Source organism: Macadamia integrifolia, chromosome 9 (genome assembly GCF_013358625.1).
Source record: "Macadamia integrifolia cultivar HAES 741 chromosome 9, SCU_Mint_v3, whole genome shotgun sequence".
Taxonomy (NCBI): domain Eukaryota; kingdom Viridiplantae; phylum Streptophyta; class Magnoliopsida; order Proteales; family Proteaceae; genus Macadamia; species Macadamia integrifolia.
The window spans coordinates 18,516,231-18,540,483 of record NC_056565.1 but is presented as its reverse complement, the minus strand read 5'-3'; the positions used below and the strand labels follow the sequence as shown (position 1 = coordinate 18,540,483).

Here is a 24,253-nt window from a genome sequence, read left to right as displayed (position 1 = left end):
GTATGAGGCTGAATGCAGGGTTGAGCAAGAGATTTTGGGCAGAAGCAGTGAACATGGTATGTTTCCTCATCAATAGGTCTCCATCAAAGGCAATTGATTGTAAAATTCCTGAAGAGGTATGGACAGGAAAACCAATAGATTATTCTATTCTAAAAATATTTGGTTGTCCAGCCTATGCGCATGTTGAGAGTGAGCAGCGTTCCAAGTTAGACTCAAAGTCTAAGCAGTGTATCTTTCTTGGTTTTAAACAAGGTGTAAAGGGATTCAAGTTGTGGGATCCAAGTTCACAGAAAATTGTGGTTAGCAGAAACGTTGTGTTTGATGAGTCTTATATAGTGAAGTCAAATTACAATTCACAAGCAGTTGATGAAAATAAAGAAGGTTCTACTGTGCAGGTAGAGTTAGGTGAGTTAAAAACAACAAGAGAGAATGAGTCATCAAGTGACTTACCAGGACAACAGGAAGCAATAGAAGTTTCCTATACTATGGCAAAGGGTAAAGGGAAGTGTACTCACAAAGCACCTATGAGATACGAGTTTGAGGACATGATTGCTTATGCCCTCACTGTAGGTATAGGTGATCCATCTTCCTACCATGATGCTTTGAGTGATGCACAACATGATAAATGGATGACAGCTATGATGGAGGAAATGGAATCTCTACAGAAGAACAAGACTTGGGAGATTGTGGAAAAATCCAAGAGAAGATAAATCATTGGGTGTAAATGGGTCTTTCGTAAGAAAGAGGCAGCATCTGAGAAGGAACGTGAAAGGTATAAGACCAGACTTATAGCCAAGGGCTATGCACAGAAGGAGGGGATAGACTACAATGAAATATTCTCTCCAGTGGTGAAACACACTTCGATCAGGGTACTACTTGCTTTGGTGGCCATGTATGATTTAGAGCTTGAACAACTTGATATGAAAACTGTATTTCTTCATGGTGACTGGGAGGAACAGATTTACATGGAGCAGCCTGAAGGTTTCAAGGTGCAGGGAAAGTAGGACCATGTTTGTCTGCTTAAGAGGTTGCTTTATGGCCCTAAGCAATCTCCTAGGCAGTGGTACAAGTGTTTTGATTCCCACATTATGAAGAATGACTACACCAGAAGTGAGTATGATAGTTGTGTTTATTATAAAGTATCAAGTGATAATTCCATTATTTTTTTGATGCTTTATGTTGACGACATGCTCATTGTTGCAAAGAACAAACATGATATAATCTCTTTGAAGTCTTTGTTGAGTGTTGAATTTGAGATAAAGGATCTTGGTGCCGCTAAGAAGATCCTTGGCATGGAAATCCTTAGAGATAGAAATGCAGGTAAAATTTGGGTAACTCAAAAAAGGTATATTGAAAAGGTGCTAGAGCGTTTCAATATGAAAAATGTTAAGCCGATTAGCACTCCGTTGGCTGACCACTTCAAGTTATCTGAAAGGGAACGCCCTACAACACATGAGGAGGTGGAGCAGATGTCTCAAGTCCCTTATACTAGCGTAGTTGGGAGTCTCATGTATGCTATGGTTTGTAGCAGGCCAGATATGTCTCATTCTGTCAGTGTTGTTAGCAGATACATGAGTAATCCAGGGAAGGAGTATTGGAATGCAATTAAGTGGATCTTCAGATATTTGAGCAAGACTAAAGATATAGGTGTTATGTTCAATGGCAAGGGAAGTTCTACAAAATTGGCAGGTTATATTGATTCTGACTATGCTGGTGATTTAGACAAGAGGAGGTCTACTACAGGGTATGTGTTTACATGGGCTGGTGGACCTATATCATGGAGGGTGATGCTTCAGTCTACAATTGCATTGTCCACTACAGAGGCAGAGTACATGGCAGCAGTTGAGGCTGCTAAGGAAGGAGTCTGGTTGGCTGGATTGGTTCGTGAGTTGGAGTTGGAGCAAGGAGGTATAGTGTTACATTGTGACAGTCAGAGTGCCATACATCTTACAAAGAATCAGGTGTTTCATGCAAGGATAAAGCATATTGATGTGAAAGAATAAGATGTTTCATGCAAGGACAAAGCATATTGATGTGAGATTTCACAAGATCAGGGAGCTTGTGTCAGAAGGCAGTATTCACTTGAAAAAAATTCATACAGATCTCAATCCTGCAGATATGTTTATAAAGTTAGTTACTACAGAGAAGTTCGAGTCCTGTTTGGACTTGATTAATATTACTCATTGTTAAAGATGACGGACGCACCAAACAGGTGCGGGTTTGTACCTCTAATGAGGTACAATAATGAAGACGTTTACAAGTTATCTTTACAGGAGGCTCGACAGAATTCAAGCCAAGGTAGAGATTGTTGGTGTATGATGCCTTGTATTCCGTCGCAGTTTAATCGAGGGAGTACTGGTGCAGCACCTAGACAGGCAGGACGGCGGTCCCGCTCGAATTTTTTTATTTGAGGGCAATTGTAGTTTAATCCAGATTAGGGTTTTTTCGCTATATATTTGTAGCGAGGGTTTCTTTTTTTATAATGCAAGCAATACTAAGAGGTGTGAGGACGAGCACTGTAACCCTATTCTCCATTGATAGTGAAGCAGGATCTCATCTCACCGAGGACGTAGGCAACCTTGCCGAGCCTCGTAAAATCCGTGTGTATTGTTTGTTTTGTTTTTCCATTATCTTCTGCATCGTTTTAGGGTTGCGTTTCTACAAGACCAAATATCAAAACAAAAAATGAACGAAACCTCTCCACCTTCGATATGATCATCAGCAGAACCTACAAACTCGAATTAAAGAAATGCCAAAAATGTTCAAGCAAACCTATAATCACCATTCTCTTTATAGTTATAAATTTTATGATGATCCATTTTGCCATTTGACAAATTTATTTGATACTAAATTTAACATGTGTGAAGATAGAACAACCGATGGGTAAACCAGGGTTAGAGCTAGACCATTTTGGAGAAGTTGGGACAAAACTGATCCGACTCCTTTTCCAGAGATGTGTTTCTCAGCTTTCCTTATTTAGTGGTTGGTTTTAGTCTTTTAATAGAGGTGGAGGATGGGTCGGAGTGGTAGGGATTCGAAGCTTCTACCGTATACCCAAAAGTAGTAAAAAATGTTGCACCCAAATCCATTATGATCAATATCCAAAACACGGGACCGATTTCTGACACGTATCTCCATCCGATCGTTATCAGTACATTCCACTCGGAAAGTATTTAGATGGGGGGCCTACATGTGGTCAAACATTTCCAGTTAAAATGTGTTAGGGTAACAGAGATAATTAAATTATTTCTGTTAGTTATGAGCAATAGGTTTGACACTTTAGATAATGACTGAAATCTAAGTGCCTAATAGTGGTTAAGGTGGGGTCTAGATTACCACTACCGTTTGATCAGATCACAGCTTCAAGATACCTTCCAAATTCCCAATAGACAATCGGCATATCTTTAATAAAATTCCAGTTATTTGATATGATATCATTAGATACCTTATGATTAGAATCTCTCTTTTTTTCTGATCTGGTTCTTCCACCACCGAAAACCCCAATTAGATTCATACCTGATACACTTTCTAATTAGTGGGAAAATTTCAACTACTCTCTGGCGAATAAGGATTTGGATTGATGGATTCACTAAGTGGGACCCATTACTTTATTCTGATCAAACAAGAAAGAAGAGGTTGTCTCAGATCATTGCCTGACATAGAGAATCAGTTCTTTGCCTTCATTAAAATAAATTTAGAAGAGTGGTCCTGATGACCAGTATTGATACCAATATGTCTTTAACTTTTAAAAATTAGATTCATATATGGTACTGAATATCAAATACAAATGGGTACATTCGAGCCACATGATAGGTGACTTAGAGTGTCTTATCACACCTAAAATGATAAGTAACTTTTCATCCTATTTTTCTTTATCTCTCTCTTCACATGAAATAATTTTTCCATCCTTCTATATATGAACCATTGTCGGTTTCCTTTTATATATTCTTTTTGCCGTTTGCTCAATCATAATGATATTATCTCAAAACCTATCTCTGTCCTCAAATTGATATGGTTATCGAACTTCGTATTTCTACTCCTTGTTAGAATTGACTCCTTTATTTTTCTTTTCCTAGTAAGATAATTTTTAAAAGTGATTTAACTTGATATTGTATTAGTTTCCTTAGGATTTAATTGACACATTAGTTGAACATGTCCTCATAATGGATCATACCAATCAATCCCTTAAATTGGCAAGATTAGGATTCATATAATGGGTTAGAGGTCAAGGAAAAAAAATCTTTCTTCTTTTTTTTTTTTTTTTTGGTGGGTGTGGGGTGGGGCGGTGGGGGGGTGGGGGGGGTGGGGGGGAAGGGGGGATGGAGTGGGGGTAGGTTCTGGTCAATTAAATAGTTCGAGAAGATGTGATTGGTTCTGTAGATGCCTAAACTTAGGAGCAAATCATATCTTTCTCTTTAAACAGTCATGGGTAAATAGATCTATTAATAATATAAGAGGACTATCTAAATGTCACTTTTATAAGCATGTTTAGAATTTATGTCTTCTTTAATTATTTACTGTTTTATTCCCAAAAAAATTTATACTTTAAATAAAAGTATAGAAAGATTTTAAAAAATAATATTTTATTATATCATTATCAAAAGATATTACTGTTATGCATATTTTATTTTATTTTTAGTACATCTGACTGTATTAACCATTGCTTGGGCAAAAATATGTTATCTTCATTGTATTTTGACTTTTTAACTTCCTATTGTTCATAGAGTTTTTACCATAGGCAAGAGTCAATTCGTATTGAAATGTGCAAATAGATAGATTTGGATTGAAATTTCGGATTCCGGGTCCCTCATCCCGGATCTTAACCTTCTAAGAACCTCTCTTTTCTAATGGAGACAATGATTGGAGACCACAATTATTGCTAGGACTGCCCTCTGCCGTCGGGTACACACCCACATCACCACACCATTAACAACTCAATAAATGAGCTTTCCATTGGCTTCCGGGTTTCGGATCAGAATCACCCACGATCTCCGTATGGCCGGTGATCCAATAAAGGATCTTTGCAAAAGGAAGAGACGTACAAATCAGATCCGATCCGATCCGTTCCAAAATCCACCCCACCCATCTGTCATTCGTGCAGAGGAACCGAACTCGCTCAGCTACGTTCTTAACAGTTGACCCATACAAACAGGTGAACACGTAAAGGATTATTTCATATCGAACCTACTACTATTACTACGCGGTGAAATCAGGGCACACCACGTGTGAGAACGCCACGTTGGCAGTAAAGCAGCCGTCCAGAATATACGTGATCCGAGAGAACCCACGATTTTTTGCCTCGTAATTGATTCCAAAGAAAGCCGAGAGGAAGGCATCATAATAATTTGGTCGTTCAACACTTTAGATCATGCCACGTGTATTTACCACATGTTATTCACGAAATTTTGGGACCACACCGCACTCGACCTCAATTGAACCCCCAACCTGACCTAAGCTGGTCCCACCATTCATAAGCCTTTTCCCTCTTTATAACCCCCCAACGTCCCTCCTTCCTCCACTCACACAAACCTTCCCTTTCTCCACTCTTCACCTCTTCTTCCTCTCTTCCTCCTCCATTTCCTTCCTACCTTCACTCCAAACACATTTCTGCTAAATTTGACGAGACTACCAGAGTTATGGGTAACGCCGATTACATGTACCAGTCTACGACGACGAACGACGTGGGCTGCGCACATCGCGTGGAAATCCCACCTTCACAACCCTTCTTCAAGTCCCTCAAGGGTAACCTAAAGGAGACCTTCTTCCCGGATGACCCACTTCGGCAGTTCAAGAACCAGCCATCAGCTAGGAAGTTTGTCTTAGCTTTACAATACTTTCTACCCATCTTAGAATGGGCTCCTCGTTATAGTTTCCACTTCTTTAAAGCCGACCTTATTGCTGGTATCACTATTGCAAGCCTTGCCATCCCTCAGGGTATCAGTTATGCCAAGCTAGCCAATCTCCCTCCCATCCTTGGGCTATGTGAGTTCTTAATTAATTGCTACTTTTTTAAATATGGGTTTAGATTAATTTTAGAGTAAGAATTACCACTTTAATGAAATGTTTTGAAATGGGTAATGCAGATTCCAGCTTTGTACCACCTTTGGTATATGCCATGATGGGTAGTTCGAGAGATTTGGCGGTTGGGACTGTGGCGGTTGCTTCGCTGTTGACGGCGTCGATGCTGGGGAAAGAAGTGAATGCGAATGTGCAACCGGAGCTGTATCTTCACTTAGCTTTCACTGCTACATTCTTTGCCGGAGTTTTCCAAGCTGCTTTGGGATTCTTAAGGTTGGTCTCATCTGACTTTGATAATTATTGCTTTGGTCCTTTAGAGATTAAACTTTTTTTCAAATTTGTTCTAATTTATTGGGATAATTGCAGACTTGGGTTTATTGTGGATTTTCTATCACATGCAACCATAGTAGGGTTCATGGCCGGAGCAGCTACAGTTGTGTGTCTGCAACAGCTGAAAGGGATCCTAGGTTTGGAACACTTCACTCACGGGACTGATCTTGTCTCTGTTCTGCGTTCCATCTTCACCCAAACACATCAGGTGCTACTCCTCTCTTTTTCTCCTTTTTCTTCCCGTGATTCTGAAACTTATTCACCTCTTCTGAACCACTAAAGTCACAGACTCACACTTCTGTCTCTCTCTCTCTCTCTCTCTCTCTCTCTCTCTCTCTCTCTCTCTCTCTCTCTCTCTCTCTCTTTCTACTGCTAATGTGTCCATGACTACATATGTATCCACAAAAACTAATATTTTTTTTCCAATTTCTTGAAAAGCTCGCCCAAGTTGAACCTCTGTGTTGTTCTTCTTCTTAATTAGTTCTACAAGTATTATTATTTCTAACTCTAGAGTTGTGTTTGAATTGGTGGTGGATTGCAGTGGAGATGGGAAAGCGGTGTATTGGGCTGTGTGTTCCTCTTCTTTCTCATCCTCACCAAATACTTTGTAAGTAAAAATCTTAAGGCTTCATCTTTTTTACTTCTCTGTGCTTAACCCCTTGGCAGTCATAATCCATGAAACAATAGCTTCATAAAAGTTGCACTAACTCTCTCTCTCTCTCTCTCTCTCTCTCTCTATATATATATATATATATATATACATATTCTCAAAGTTCATAAAAAATAACCAAAATACAACCATTTCTCTCCAAGCTCATTTTGTCTTCTTATACCTACTTGTGGTACTTGCCACCATAAAGGTTCAAACAACTTCAATAATTGTTATACTTTTCAAATGGGTTTCCCTCAAGAAACCCCAAATCAACAAAAATGGGCAATCTTCTTCAACCCAATTTAACAACAATAATTATTATATATTTTAAATGAGTTTCTTTCAACCAAAATTGGTAAATTGTCTTCAACCAAATTTTCTAATGTTTCTTTCTTATCTTTTAAGTCTAACTCACTACAAAATCCAAGTTCAAGCACTTATAAAGTTTTATAATATCTGTATTGTATCGGTATCATCACATCATCTGTATCAACCGAAGATTAATATCAACATGAATACTAATATGGGTTGATTGTATTGATCAAAAAAATTATTATTTTAAAAGAAAATGTTTTTTGAACAATCCAATACAATTGATTATATAATACTTAATACCATGTTTTATAATTTTGATAAATTATAAATTGAAGGCAAAGGATCGTTACCTCATTATATGATCCCATGTCAATGCAGAAACTAATGAAAACATGTGTAGGTTATCAATATGGATGAAATTTTTTTATTAATCAAAATATCAATTTATCTAAACTAAAATATAACCATTTTTTAAATTTTAAATAGGTGGGTGAACCGAACCCTACTCCTTTTCCACCACGGGTGGAGGAAATTTTTCAAAAAAGGAAACACAAAAGCATCTTCTTTACTGGTGTCACTCTCTCATCAGTTCAGTGCTAGCTGAAATGTCACACCAATCACTTCACATATAAGTGCCCTAGATAGTACCGAATGGAAAGTTTGTTCTTAAGTACCTTTAATTGGATAGGTCCAGCCGTCCAGGGTCTAGAACCTACCCCAATAACCCATAGACCCTTGATGTTGTATCTTTGATGCCTATTCTTGATCATTTCTCCTGGTTTAGCAGGAGTTTTGGATAAATCTTTACTTGTTCAAAAACGGATAATGGTGATGCGTATTAATTGTTTGACTCGACAAACAGAGTAAGAGACGACCAAAGTTCTTCTGGATAGCAGCCATGGCACCATTGACATCTGTGATTCTTGGAAGCCTCCTTGTGTATCTCACCCAAGCTGAGAAACATGGCGTTCAAGTGGTAAGTAAGCTTTCCCCACACCAGTGTGATTAGGTATTTTAGCGGTCTGATCCACTTAGATGGAATTCAAAATAAAAATAAAAAAATTCATATGAATTAATTCTGTACGAAGAACATTGACATCTGTGATTTTTCTTTGATTGGATTCTATATGTGTAGATCAATTATGTATGAAGATAATTCTTATACAAGGACCTGATAGCCCCCTTCACCTACCCACTACCACCACTTTTTTCCCACTTTATGGGGTTTTATATCTTAATGATGAGTTTATAGCACTGTTCTTCCTTCATTTTCAGTTTTCTGAACAATCTTCCTATACATATATTTCTGTGTTACAGATTGGACACTTGAAGAAAGGCTTGAACCCACCATCTTTGACCTCTTTGGAATTAGGTCCAGAGCATCTGATGCTAGCCATTAAAGTTGGAATCATCACTGGTGTCATCGCTCTCGCCGTAAGTTTTTACCCCTTAGAACCTCCCTCTTCACCCTATCATCTTGAGACATAGCTTAAGGTTAGCCTCACACTTGGTGTCTTAGTGGAGGGTCCCCACAAGACAAAAATTAATTGCCACGTGATGCAATGGGTGTGTTTCATGATCGGTAATGAAATGGATTTTAGTCCCACATTGGTCGGGTAGTGTCTGAAAAAACAAGGGTGTACTCTCCACTTAGAAGCTCAATGGTTAGATCTGATTTGACTAAAATTGGCGATCTAATAGGTGTAAAATTGTAATTGCAGGAAGGGATTGCGGTCGGGAGGAGTTTCGCCATGTTTAAGAACTACCATATTGATGGCAACAAAGAGATGATCGCCTTTGGGATGATGAACATCGCTGGCTCTTTCACTTCTTGCTACTTGACCACAGGTGATCATGGTTCACATCATTATTACCACAATGCCCTTCTCCCCTATCAAAATTACCAATTACCATTATGCCTTACTGCTCAACCTCTAGTAATCTAGTTTTGAGTGTTGATTTGAATGCTACTTAAGTTTACTTGGGAGTTGGAGTGACTTAGTGAGTGACTAATTATGGAATTGGGAATTTCAATTTCAGGTCCATTTTCGCGATCGGCGGTGAACTTCAATGCTGGATGCAAGACTGCAGTCTCAAACATTGTGATGGCAACTGCAGTGATGATAACATTGTTGTTTCTAACATCATTTTTTTACTACACTCCCATTGTCGTGCTTGCTTCCATAATCATCGCTGCAATGCTTGGTTTGATTGATTATGAAGCCGCTCTCCATCTCTGGAAGGTCGACAAATTCGACTTTGTTGTATGCATGAGTGCATACGTCGGTGTGGTCTTTGGCAGTGTTGAGATTGGCTTAGTCATAGCGGTATGTGTTTTTTAAATTGTTTGTACTTAGATCTCATTACAATGACAAAAAAATAAAAAGAGTAACTCAATGCACAAGACTTCCTCTATTAGAGGGTTTGGGAGAAGCAATTGTAGATCTCACTACAACCACCTCCCCAAAATCAACCCTAAGGGGTAGCTCAGACTCAAGGAAGCAGAGATCATGAGTTCTACTCTTCTCCACCTTTTAGCCAAAAAAAAAAAAACTCTTCTCCACCTTTATGGCCACTTGCATGAGGTTTGAGGGTCCTCATGGACCTCAGTCTTTCCTGGATCATGAGGATTGCAAGGGTTACATGGACCCTGGGATTTACCCGGCCTATATGATAAACTTAGGGTGGGCCATGGGTTCCTCATTACAGAAAAACACTCCCCAAAGTCCATATAATGCCCACTTCAGGCCCAGCCCATTTATACCCATAAACAGTTTAACTAGACTGATGGTGTATTTCAATCTTCTCATTTCTCAAGCTAGCTTTACTGATTTATCTTTACATGATCTATTTTTCATGCATGCAGGTTGCAATATCTATGATTAGGGTTCTTTTGTTCATAGCAAGGCCAAGAACATTAGTCCTTGGCAACATCCCCAACTCCATGATATATCGAAACATCGATCAATACCCAGTTGCTAACAGTGTTCCTGGAGTTCTTATACTTCAAATTGATGCTCCTATCTACTTTGCTAACTCAAGCTACTTGAGAGAAAGGTACAATGCAAATGCAAATGAAAATGAAAATGAAAATTGAAAACTTTCAATCCTTAATGAATGGATCAAAAGGATCAAAAAACACTGAGATTGCTAACTCATATTGACAATAGGATCTCAAGATGGATCGACGAGGAGGAAGACAGGGTAAAGACATCAATAGAGAACAGTTTACAGTATGTCATACTCGACATGGGACGTAAGTAGGCATATACTATACAAACTGGTTCTGTATAAGTTGTTCTATAGATCTAACAGTTTCCATCTAACATGTGAAAAACCATCTATGAACAGCCGTAGGTAGCATTGACACAAGTGGGATTAGTATGCTTGAAGAAGTTAAGAAGAATATGGACAGAAGGGGTCTTAAGGTATTGATACTGTTACTCTTTTCTTGCATATGAACTAGTTACCATGCCCTTTCATGATGGAAATTAACTAAAGTGTTTTACTTGTTTGGCTTTGATGGGTCTAATAGATGGTGTTGGCCAACCCTGGAAGTGAGGTGATGAAGAAGCTAGACAAATCCAAGTTCTTAGAGAACTTGGGACAAGAGTGGATCTATCTAACAGTAGGAGAGGCAGTGGGAGGTTGTAACTTCATGCTTCATACCTGCAAGTCAGGCCCTGTGCCACTCGAAACAGCCCATGTCAATAATGTCTGAGACTCTGAGCCAATGCTAATTTTGAATTGGCCGGTCCTACTACGTCCACTTGGCAAGCATAATCAGCAAATCCAACCAATGAGGGCATGACGTGTCACATATCACCGAATTAAGCCTCTTCTTTTTCTTTTTCCTTTTTTTTTTGTTTTGTTTTGGGGAGGGGCTTAGGGGTGGGTTAAAATATTAAATTAAGCCTCACCTCAAGTCAAATCTAAAGGTTTCCCTCTTCTGACATTTTGTAACTTTGAAGACAATGGCTATTAGGATGTAATACCGAAAATTTTATAACAAAGTTATTCTTTCTGCTTGTCTATCCAAGATGGAGAAAGCAACAGAGAGCATAGCATGGTCATTTTGATATCCAAAGATACAAAACATGGATTTCTCAATCTTACATGGGTAGTACTCTTGGCTGCTCTAAACATAATTCCAAAGTAGGATTCCGTTTGAAAGAAATGGTATTCTCATGACCGTAATGGAATCCCAGGCTTGGATTTAGCAAATACAAAACATGACTTTGAAATGGCATTTCTTAATATAATTCCAGAGACAGAGATACATTTCACTAATTTGTGGTGACCATATAGAAAATATTCAGAAGAAAGAGCTCATGAGTCAATGATACTAATACAGGCACAAGGCAAAATTACAAGGAAGAAACAATAATCACCTAACACCCCCAATCCATTTAGTAATAAACATATCTTCTTGTTGCTTCGAAACATATAAATGTCGACTAATTTGACTAATGTTGAACTTGGTAAAATGAAATGATTGAATAATTCGGCTTTAGCCACGCTAGAGCATGCATAATCTGCACGGCTTTCACTGATTATGTGGATGCAGCAGTAACACAGTAATTAGACCACGATCCAATTATAATAACTGGTTTATTAACATTCAAATGAAATCAAGTATGAGGAAGATCTCCACCTATTACCAAACCTTCCTGGAAAGTGTTTCCATAAAAAATAAGGAAGGTAGGGAAAAGAAAAGTATTAAATGCCTCCTCAGTTTGTAACTGTGCGGAAAGAAGACCCAAGTTGTGATTTTGATGAACTGAAGCTCCTCTCTGAATAATACTTTATCCACTTTTGCCTCTCTTTCACTGAACCAGACCTGTTGATATCTCAGGATCCCATGGATTGGCCACAAGTCATATTTAAGAATCAAATTCAATCATAACTTCCAATGTTTTGCCACTTTTCACATTGTATTTTTTGATGGCCATTTATTTTGACTTAATTTTACTTTGATTTTGAAAAGATAAAAAAAATTACTTTGATTTTAAAAACTTTATTTAGCCATATGACCAACTCTATTTGGGCTGAAACTTGACATATGAACTGAACCTTCAAGGTCAAATTGTCTACCAAATTTCAGCCACACCCAATCTGCCACATGGTAGATACAAGCAGTTCATCGGATGTGTCATCCAAGAGACCACTCCCTGATTTATTATATTATATTATTCTTATATTATAATCTCATTATATTTTATTTGGGTAACCATCATCTTTCATCAAACACGTACCCCCACCATTTCTGTCCATAGCAGTGTTGAAAAACCTGTGACAAATAGCAATGAAGCTCCCTTCAGATGAGTGGAAGTATGGATTGATCATGAGAATCTGCTCAAGTGTGACACAAGGGAATGAAGCTGGGTGGCCTAGGTAAGTGTTTCAAATACTGTGGATACATGACCAGAAGTCAGATGTAATATTTATACTCAAAGAGAATCGAACTGTTTCAGTAGCTAGTAGGATAGCTTACAAGGCAAGAGTAGATAAAAGTGCTCTGAGCATAGATAACAATGTTAATGGCAATGAAGTTCTAAAATACCATAAATTAAGGTGTGCTATTAAGGGGAAAGTACTACAAAGCTTGTATTGCCTTTAATAGCAGATTCATGAGTGACTATACGAAGTACGGGGAAAAATAATTGGAGAAACTTTAAGACAGAAAATAAGAACTGGACAAGAAATCAATTTAATTTGAGAGATGTGCGCAGAAATCCAATTTCTTTAGTATCAATTGAAAGGAGCTATACTAGAGATGAATGTCAGTAGCAAAGCATAGGCATAAACATATGTTACATCTCCAACATCATGTCAACCTGTATACATCAATTAAATTAGATGCACTGTAGGAAAACAAGAACCTGTCTTAAAACATCATGACTCATGAGGTAGCACTCCAGGAATTGACAAACTTAAAATTGTGAACCTAACATTTTCGTTCATGCCCAGCCCAGAAATTGGATCTACTGTTGGCGAACTTGGCCCATGCCAATCATCTAACACATACTCCCCTCCCCTCCCCTCCCCTCCCCTCCCAACCATCCACAAAAGAAAAACATATGAAAGGAAAATCTTAACACTTCTCAAACAAGGTATCATCATGTGGTAAAGAAACCAAACCCCGCAAAGTAACAGAATCACTCAATTCCAGCTTGCAAAAGCCTGTCGCATACAGTTCAAAAAATGACTAACTCCATGCATGGTGACATTGAAAGGCAATCTTGCATGCAGTGCATATCAAGGAACCACAAAGTGAGATTTGGCAGAACTTGTGCACATTATCACTAGTTTCAATTGAGGGCTTAGCCATCCATCCTTAGGTTGCCTGCTGTTTCTCTGATGGAACCCAAGCAGTGAACGGGCTTTTAGGAATTGGAAAATGTCTCTTTGAACAAACGAGGAAGCACTTCATGGGCACTTACATCCAAAACCTCTGGATCCCTGAGAGGAAAAAATTGTAGAGTTCAATGGAAGGGATGATTTAATCTCATCAACCCAATCTATAAAGCACGAAACAACAAACCATAATTGCTACTATGACATCCACCTAAACATAAAAATACAATACAATCTGCAAACACATCAATCCCAAATTGACCAATCCAAACAACTGCACTACCTTGGATGACCAAAGAAAAGTTTCTCACAATGATAATGAGTAGACGTAGAATACGATAGACTGGACACTTAACATGGTCAAACAATGCAATTTGGGATGCAAGCACACTATGAGAAATGCAAGAGAGAATCCAAGAACTACCCGATCTGAAAACCCATAGAGTAAGGAATTCAAAACAATGGTAAAATGGCCTATATTATATCTAACCTCCTGGTGTGCATAAATCATTGTGCCCAAAAATGATATTAATTCTTGTAACAAATTACACACCTAAATCTCCACTTTATGTGTGTGGGTGGGTGGACAAGTGTGTTCAGAGAGAGGGGGTCACAGAGAGAGAGAGAGAGAGAGAGAGAGAGAGAGACCTGCAAAATGTCTGCCCTTTTTCGGTTGAACTAGGAATAAACCACAGTTTCCGCAAACCAGGTGACTCAAATTGAACGAAGAAGCCATCACTTTGCCCAAGCTTCCACTTCCTTGACCCTTGTCCTTTCCAGACCTACAAAGACAACACATGAGACACTGTCATAAACTACACCTTTTTATTTTGAAATACTAAAATTTTAGAATACATTACTCTTAAGAACAGTCAATGCATTAAACTCCTTTCCGAAAAGAACATGAACACAACCAAAGTCACACAACAAAGCCCTCTTGATCAGTGCTCCATGGGCACCCAACTGTGACTAGTGAGTTGACACAGTACATGTCAGCTTATGATAAACTGATTAAACCCTGAATCATTCATCACCCATGTACACGCACGAGAAGATATAATTCTCATTTTTGTTTTTCGCCGTTATATGTAGTGCAAACTAATATTGTGCTACACATATAAAGGGTGAACTGCTATTCTCTCACCTCACCAAATCTCTATAATTGGTAGAAGCCTCTTCTGAGCAGCACCAAGTCTCTCTCTTCCCCCTTCTATCTGAGTCTTCTATTAACTTACAGCTGATGTAGATCGAGGTGTCAAAAGGAAACACAAGCTGGCCCAATTTTGTGTTCAATTCTGGATCAGTGTCAGCCATCAAACCAGCTTTATTTTCTCCAATCGAGCCAGCCAACCGTTCAATTCTGGTTCATGTGAACAGTACCTTGGGGACCAATATTGACAGTTGGCTTGGATGAAATGTGGCTAACAGTTGTTAGGATATTATATACTAGTTTCTATTTTCTTATACTGTTTTGATGTCTTGGACAGTTGCTTGTATTTGTTTTCTTAATTTGAGTTTCCTTTTTATGCTTTCTTAGTTGACAAGTAATTAGAACTAGCTAGTTATCTCTAGAAGATTCTAAGTTTTTATTTTACTTCTTTCTTAGCAAACAAGTTAGTAAACATAGGAAGTTTTGGTTGCCAAGAAATTAGTTTCCTTTTCTACTACTTTCTATTTTGTAATGAGTTTGGTCAAAGCTATAAATAAAATAGGCCTTTATTTGTAAGAATTAACAAAGTTGATTAATAATATTTTGTGATTTTTTCTTGCTCGTTTGTTCATGAGAAAGATGTTCAACAACTGAGGCAGTTGTGGGTGAGAGACCAGGACTGAGAGAGCCCACCCCACCCACATCTATCCCTTTGATACTTCTATTCTCTACTTTCTACCTTTTCTTCTATTTATTCACTGTAATTGCGATAATGAAGTTCCAACCATTGCTGAACGGAAGAGCACACAACCAGGCTACAAATTCCAATTACAGGGTTTTCCCAGGAAGAAATTTCAGGTCCTCTATCTCCCAGATTTGTACTCCAAATGCTCCAGGATTTAAGGGTCTTGTTAGTGACCAGAGAGATTCAATCAGAGTTTGAAGGCCACCCAAGGCCTCCAGTGATGCGGATCCGGATCCCAAGGACTGAAATCAAATCGCTTAGGGCCCAATAAAGAACCAAATAGTTCACTCTAGGCAAACCGGGGCAATAATGTAATTTCTGATAAAATTTAGGAGCTTTATAGAGTGAAATAAGTGACTAAGGACTTAACAGGAATTAATTCAAAGAGAAAGGAGCAATTCTCGAAATAAAAATAGTAGTGGGGTTAAACTGAAATAAAACCAAGAATGGAGGGTTATTTTGCCAACTAGTAAAGAGGGGGTGTCTTTTAATAAAGAACTTAAAGTTGGAGGACTTATCTGTAATAAACAGTAGTATGCAAATCAATAAAGTCCAGTCTTCTTCTTCCTCACGTTAGACAACCAGCAGTGGTGGAAGAACCAGCTTGAGAGAACTTCACCAAACCTTGTCGGCTGAACATGAAACTTCAGGCAAAGGCTGAGCACCCAGTGCTCTCTTGAATCCAGCGGGTAGGGACCACAGAACAACTTACAAAGAGGAACTATGGCACCTGCAACTGAGAACTGGCGGCAGGTTTTGGTTCAGCTTTGTTGCAGGTCTTGTTCCTCATGACTGGAAAGATTTTTGGGGCTGAAGGGCAAGGGTTCAGGTCACCTATAATAGAGGTTCTCACACCCTAAGTCTCAGGTTCATCTGAGGAGTATCCATGGAGATCGATCTCCAATACTAGGGCTGGAAATACCGCCCAGAACAGGGTATTCTCAGGTTTGGGAAGTAATCGGCAAAGAAATAGGGAAACTATCAGAGAAAAGAAGAAGAGAAGAAGGAAAGAAGAGAAGAGTTCAGAGAGAGAACTTCAGAGAAGGAGAACAAGAGAAAAGCAGCCCACGGCAGCCATAATTTCATCCAAAATATAACTTCAGTTTCATTCAATTCTAAATCTCAGTTGAGTTCAATAAACCTATTTAAAGACTGAAAACAGACCTACTTCCCTATTTGAAACAAATATTGCATCTAATTAAAATATAAATAAAATTCTCACTCAAATAAAAATCAACCATACTAATTCTAACTCTAAAAAAGGAAAGTAAATAAAAGATATTTTAAATCCATCGCCAAACTGCATCATCCAGCTGCTACTACTACAACTTGAACAAAAGTTTCCTCTGTCATGCTATCTTCATAACTCACTACTCAGCAGGCAGAATCAGCTCAAATGTTGAGGGTTTGTGTCTACCTAGAACCTACAATCAGTCCAAATTTCAAGGCCAACGGAGCCCTATTGAGTGAGTCACGAATTTCCCGAGTTTTGACCTAAATCTGAGTCTGCTTTCGGATCTGTTCTTACTGTTGAATCCGATCTACTCTAAGTCTTGTTGGAGTTTATGATGGATCCTACTGGGACTGATTACCTTGGTAATTAGTCTGACATTAACCCCCCCCCCCCAAAAAAAAAAAGGTTTATATCATATAAATGGAGAAATATCTTGTGATTGTGCCATTACCATACCTATTGTCTACCATAGTCTATCATAGTCCTACGCTAAATAAAAAAATAGCTTGTCAAATAAAAGTATGAAACATCAAGTAGAAACATCAAGTTTTGTTCCATTGCAATATCATAATTAACATTATTTTCAAGGTCTCACCTAGGCACAAGGCCCTTCAAAATGGTCAAGGCGCCACTCACCTTGTTTTTTACAACTTGACCCTCGCCTTGGTTGCCAAAGCCACACCTAGGCATCGTGGCCAGGTTTTACCTAGGCAGATGCCATTTTTAGGTTTTTAAATTCATCCATGATTAAATACTGCTTTTATGGTGCACCTCGTTGCAGCTTATCTTAAGGGAGGTTAAACTTGAGGGAGGGGGAGAAGAATATAGCTAATCCCTAAAATTGGAAGTAACTGGGAAACGAGTACTTCCTTGATCATTTATTGCCTTGTTTTGATTGATGTTGGATAATCATTGATTGACTAGTGAACCCTTCCTGCCTCCTTTTTAGTTTATACTTTGTGTTAATACCAAGTGGACTAAATATTAACATAACTTGGTAAGGATATTAGCATGCATTAAGTACTAACATAAAATGAAAGATCCTAAACTAAACCTTGTTTTATGCACCCCTTGAACAATGAAGCCTCACCTACGTGACCACCTAGGTGTCTAGGCTCCTAGCTAATGCCTTGGCACAGTGACAACTATGATATCTAGTATAGGATCTAAGCCATACCAGAGAAACTGTAATATTTTTCCAATCTGAATCACGTCATTTAACTGTAACCATCATATCTGCACAGTCTTCGAGGACACGCACATTTTATGAAACTCATATTTTCCGGCCACTGTGATGCCAACAGTAGTCTACACTGGATCCACCATTTGCTGTTTACACCTTCAAGGCAGAAGAGATGGATCAGACAGTAGTAACAATCTAATCCGCAAAAGATATTCACAGTGATTGGTATTTCTGTGTCCAATATCTCAGATAATCCTATGGCTCGGATGCTCACAATCATGGTTTACTTGAGAGATATGCGCAGTTTCAAACTCACTAGAACATGGGTTTAGTCCTACACTATTTGTTGACTGTAGGAATGTCCACATCTCTCCTAGCAAAGGGTCCCGCCAAAATACCTAGAGGGGATCCTGCAGCTTCAGATAAGAGTCCAATTTCCCAGGCTGGGCCCAGGCTCCACAATTAGCCCAGCCTGAACCTGTATTAAACCTTAATAAATTAAGCATTAAGCACACTATACATATAGCAATAGACACTATATCGAACGCAACAAATATTAAAGTTAAGTTAGAACACGTTAACTAAAATAGATTACACTTGTGAGACGTAGAATATAAATAAACTAATTAATCCATAAGCTAACAAGCATAATATAACTAGATTATCTTAAGCATAGGTCTAATACATTATGCATGTGCCATTTTATACAAAGAGCAATGGAATAGCACTGAAGTATGTTAAACTAAGAAAAAAATGCATGGCTATCATAGGTTTTCTGATTTTCAGTTGGCTTGTCTGGCATGGCTGGTACACCAGCTTAAGATGAGCCATCATTCTAGCCAAAGTCAGGATCCAAGCCATGCCAAAAAATTAAACCTAAAACCACTAACATGCAAAACAAAGCCCAGCCTGTCAAACTGCCAACCCAGTGATTATCACATTTACGGTATAGGAATCTGCATCTCAATAACAAGCCAGGCTTGTTCTCACCAAATATAAGATCTCAAAAGGTACCTGCGGATAAGAAATAATACTTTTCGGTGCCACTACGCAAGCTGCTCCAGAGAAAGAATCCTCAGCATACTGCCTTAGAAATGAAAAGCAACTGCTGTGCGTATGAGGTGACTCAAATGCCTGCCGTGATTGAAAAGATAAGCATATGCAATAGAAAGCTCAATGAGAATAAAATAAATGAACATACAGAAATCATGCTATTCTAAAAACCATAGTTGTCAAGGTGTTGCCTAGGCAGGTGGCTGGGCACCTTGTTGGTGTTGCCTTGTGCCCAGCCCCCTCCACACCCCCCCCCCCCCAAAAAAAAAAACCTTTCCAATGCATTGGCTCACCTAGACACCGTGACAAAACTATGCTAGACTAAACATAAAATAGGGTGACAAAAATAAATATAGGAGGTTCAATACCTTATCAATATTGACAATTGGAGCGTACTTCTCAGTATCTGTCTTTTCCTTGTCAAGAAGGAAATTGACTCTTGCTTCCACCTTCGCAGTTTCATGCCATGACTTTATAGCAGTCTCCATGATATCAACAATAAAAGAGAAAATATCCTTCCAACTTTCTTCTGCTCCATATTTCTGAGACTGCAGACACCAAGACAGATAACTACTTTCTTGCTAGATACTTGCAGAATAAAGAACGAAATTCTCCAAATATGAAAAATGTCAAGAATATAAGAGGACAGCCAAATCATTTATATATGAACTATATATATATATATATATATATATGCAGATAAGTGTAGGTCCTTATACAGCATATATCTTTTTCTTACGATTGACACCCACCAGTTCAGATTTCAATGGATCCAAGTGTTTTTGTATGTCAATATTGGTCCGGATTTGCTCCAGTTCTTGAACACGTTTTTTGTCTCTGGACAACTGTGAAAGCTTCTTCATTTTTTTTGACACCTCAGTGCTCTGAGGATTGTGCTGCAAAGCAACTTGGAAGGCAGCCAAAGCCTAAATTATGTGAACAGAGATATCAGCAACAACATATACATGCATGCATACATATATAAAAGAGAGAGAGAGATGAACATACATCGTCGTATCTCTCCATTGCCTCTAACACACATCCTTTTCTGAAATAACCCTAGAAGAGCAATCCAGCAGTTCGTTAAGTGAAGAGTGTAAAGAATTCAATATTATAAATAAAGAAGAATGATATACCTTTTCCCATTGAGGATTCAATGAGATTGTTGTCTCAGCATCAGCAAGTGCTTTGTTAAGCTTCACTAGATGTAGAAATGCTGCAGCACGGTTGCTGCACAATAATAACAGTAGAAGTTGAAAAATAAATAAATTAAGTGAAAAGCATGCCATGGAACTTTTCATTGACCTTTTGGTGCCTTAACTTGCATCGTATCACTCCTTTTTTTATTGGTTGTGAAAAAAGGACATATGAAAGAAAAGATATAAGAGCACCAGCAGAGACAAAACCGATTCTTGTCAGAGTTGACACAACATCGCAAGAGAAATGTAATCAAAATGGATCATAGTAATACCCCCCCCCATCCAAAAAAAAAAGAATGCACGATGCCAATACAACATAGAACATTGAGAGAACATGATATGCAAGGTGTTAAGGACCAAAACAGATGCAAAGCTCCAGGATTAGCTGAATAAACAGGACCAGCAAATATCAAGTTAATCAGGTCAGTGCGTACAGCTTGACCAAGACATTAAAACTAAAGCTGACTCTCATTTAAGTTTTAGGTCTGAGACCTTACCAGGATGCTTCTTAAGACCTTTTTCTCTGCAAACCAATGCATCAAGTTCAAGAAAATTACTGCCTTTTCGCAAGTTTGAGGTTTATTACAGGGTTGTGCTTCAAGGTTCTCCACTAAAGAGGTTGAAGGTGAGATTTCTCCCAAATATGCTCTTTTGAGTGAACGGGTTCATGTGTGTGTGAGTGAGAGTGTGTGTGTGTGTGTGTGTGTGTGTTTCATCAAATAAGGTATTGTCGTTTTTATTATTCCAAAAATGAAAAAACATTATAAATTTGGTCCTGAGTAAATTGGATTTCCTGCCTTCTAATCTTAGAAGTTTCTGCCTTATTATCTTAGAAGTTCTCTCCCTCACCCCCGAGTCATCCTCCGCAACGAGCGGTGAGGTGTAGTGAGCATTCGACGGCTTAGAGCATCTGGGCATGCGCCCCAAGGGGCTCCCATCCACCCAATGCTCACTGCACCGGTGCAGTGGCTGCAGACAATTTTCACACCTCCCCCCACCCCCCCAAGAGAATACCCTACCTACACATTTAAGACAACATGAAGGATCATTTTGCAAAGGCTCAGGTCCCAGGAGCATTGCATTCACCTCCTAAACAACTTCTGATGGTTTAGCCAATCATTTAGGTCAATCTTTCTTGTGCCCCCAACTCCAACATAAAATTCACCAAAAACCTGCAAAATTTTAGCATCCTTGGACATTTCAGAACTCTCCTATAAACACCACCCAAAAAGCATATGCATTTTTACAAGTACTTAAATTCAAGAATACTTGTCGGTCTCATTCTGCCAACAAAGAAGTGGTGATATGTTCTTAAAACCAGCTTCTTTCAATATAGTTAACAGCATCCCATGCCAAATACTGACTAGGCGAATCACCTTGAGAAACATTGACTCATCTTAGTTCAAACTAAAATTATTGAAAGTTGAAACTTCAATTTCGGTTCAGAATAAAAAAGGATTACAGAAACTCCATAAAAAAAAATGATATGAACATTCCGATGGGAGTCTTCTCCTTCACATTCGGTTCCGAAATTGAAAGCTCCAAGCATGCTTTCCTTACTATATTTAACAGAAACTAGCCGAAGTTTATTGGTTGGTACATACTCTGTCAAGGCTAATATGAACCTAAGAACACATGATCTTATTTTTGTTGCTTCACCTCACAACCCATTCCGTACATACCCATTTGCAGAAAGCCAATGTTCTAAAAGTAGCAGCTTTAGGAATTTGTAATGAGTTTTCACCAAATTAAAATGAATTAAATCCAAAGCAAAATAATAAGATTTCATCGTTGAGTTAAAGCTCCAACACGAAATCACTTAGAAAGAGAAAAATGGGGACTAAGGATAAGCAGAGTACCTGTAAAGGGTAGGGTTAGAGGGATCTTTCTTTAAGGCCTGTGTATAAAGAGCAGCGGCTTTGAGATAGTTTCCAGCTTTGAAGAAATCGTTGCCCTGATCTTTTAGAGAAACCACCACTTTCTCTGCTTCCGCCATTTTAGCCTTTCCCACCGGATTCTAGGGTATGGGTAATGGTTTGATGGATTCCCAGTTCACTTCACCGCTTGCTTCGACAGTTTGATCGATAAAACCAAATGATGTGAAGCCCTGTAATAATAGAATCGAAAGTAGGAACTTTGCAAGTGTGTACTCTCTCGATGACTGCAGACGATAGGATGGGCAGCGAAAAACCTCCTTGGCATTTGATGCTATACTGCACATAAGGTCTACTGAGAAATCATCTAACCGTCCCGATTGATTTACAAAGCAGACCATTGAATAGCTACGACTGCTCGATTGGAATATCAATTATTTTTTTTTTTTTTTGTTAGTGTGGCCTTGTGCTCCCGTATAATTAAAGGTGAAATGACCGACCTTCCACCATGGAAGAGAAAATGAATCTAACGTGGATGCTTCCTCATGTATTCTCTTTGGCCTATGCACACAAATGAGAACTGCACTCCCCCATGATAAACACTTTCTCTTTTTTTTATCGGTATGAAAGCCTATCTACAAGGTATCCATGGGCCACCCAGCTAGTTGTGCCAACTTGGGAAGATATGGTAATTGGTCAAGGGTGTCAATTGGTCTGGTCTAATTGATCGCACCATTTAAGACCTTGCATCGTTTCAATCTATAATCTGGCATCCATGCCTCATATTTGGGGAAGGATACATTTCTATTCAATCGGTCAGTTATTGGTTTATAATCAGACTCAAGGTAATCGGACTTTAAATGGACTAATCAATCTATAAACAATCTATAATCGGGCTAAATGGGATTACACGAGCTAATTGGGTTATAGATGATTAGTTCTTGGTCAATCACAGACTCACGATATAAGATCAATCCCAATCGGACGACCATCGAGCTACTACTTTCCACCTGGAATGTCCGATTATTAATCGGTCGATGTTTGACCCTAAAATGTTTAGTAATTGAACTGATTGATCCTAGGCTTTCAACCGGTTGGTACCTACCGGATAGGGACAACTTTTGACGTCCCTCTAATTTGCTATAATTGAAATTTTGCAAATGGTGCGAATTAATCGAAACTCAAATCCTATGTGGTGAGTGGTATTGATGATCCAATGGTTGAGAGGGTCCCGACATGCACCCCCGCCATTGAGTCCTCACTATCACTCAATGATCATCACAGAGGATTTTAATATGGTAAAAGAAGCATTAGGAGAAAATAAACAAGTGTGTGTGTGTAGATGGGTTGTCGAGGAAGAGGGAGTTAGGAAGTTGCAAGGAGGGGGCATGACGAATTGAGAGGGTTGAGTAGATGGTAGGGGTAGGAAGAACATAGGGCCAAGGGAGGGAGGAGAGAAATGCTTGGAGTGAGGTCGGAGGTGGGGGGCTGCGGGGCAGAGAAGGGGCCTAGGGTTGGAGGGGAGGGGAGGGGAGGGGAGGGGAGGGGAGGGGTTGAGGGAGCTTGCCATGGCAAAGTTAGTAATATTTTTGATCTTGAACAAAATTGACAAATAAATAATCTCAAAAATATTATTTTAAAAGAAAAATAAAATTGACTGGTTGAGTGGCCCCTATGCTCAAACACAGGGCATGTGAATTTATTAGCCCACTCTATGTCAAATAAATTTTTTTATTCATATTGGTGCGCTCAAGTGAACTTTCAATGATTTCACACTGATTAAGGGAGGGATTTCTTGCCCATATATTTATATTTATTTAAATATAAGATGGAGAAAAGAATGCCATGTAATACTCTGCTCCTGTACCCATACACATGGGTGGTGAAATAACTATCCAACCCCTCATCGTTGAATCCTTGGGTGTAGGCTCCCATTTGCCACCCTTACTGGCACCCCCAATGGAAATACCTAGGATCACTGTCTATGAAGAAATAACTCTCTCAATCTCCTTTGCTATGAAGCTTCCAAAGCTATAGCATACCCTTAAGTTCCCCCACTGGGAACTAGATAAAGGCAGACTATATAAATAATCATAATTGGGTCAGATAAAGAAAAATTACAAAAGGACCATGTGACCAAGTA

General features: G+C 38.8%; 2 protein-coding genes across 2 annotated transcripts; one reads left to right on the top strand and one right to left on the bottom strand.

The window, feature by feature from the left end:
- The first annotated feature begins 5,526 nt into the window (after positions 1-5,526).
- Positions 5,527-11,396, top strand: LOC122089176 (sulfate transporter 3.1-like). The gene is made up of 12 exons (XM_042658694.1): positions 5,527-5,982; positions 6,084-6,291; positions 6,385-6,556; positions 6,890-6,955; positions 8,178-8,291; positions 8,633-8,749; positions 9,037-9,163; positions 9,356-9,642; positions 10,182-10,372; positions 10,486-10,571; positions 10,667-10,743; positions 10,851-11,396. Exons 1-12 carry the CDS (start codon positions 5,637-5,639, stop codon positions 11,034-11,036), a joined length of 1,977 nt encoding a protein of 658 aa, XP_042514628.1. The 5' UTR covers positions 5,527-5,636; the 3' UTR covers positions 11,037-11,396.
- Positions 11,397-13,142: 1,746 nt separating this feature from the next.
- On the bottom strand, positions 13,143-22,497 carry LOC122089177 (U-box domain-containing protein 70). The gene is made up of 8 exons (XM_042658695.1): positions 22,096-22,497; positions 20,174-20,267; positions 20,046-20,096; positions 19,790-19,963; positions 19,406-19,585; positions 18,999-19,118; positions 14,321-14,454; positions 13,143-13,777 (listed from the first exon to the last, which is right to left on the bottom strand). Exons 1-8 carry the CDS (start codon positions 22,230-22,232, stop codon positions 13,702-13,704), a joined length of 966 nt encoding a protein of 321 aa, XP_042514629.1. The 5' UTR covers positions 22,233-22,497; the 3' UTR covers positions 13,143-13,701.
- Between the last annotated feature and the right edge of the window lie 1,756 nt (positions 22,498-24,253).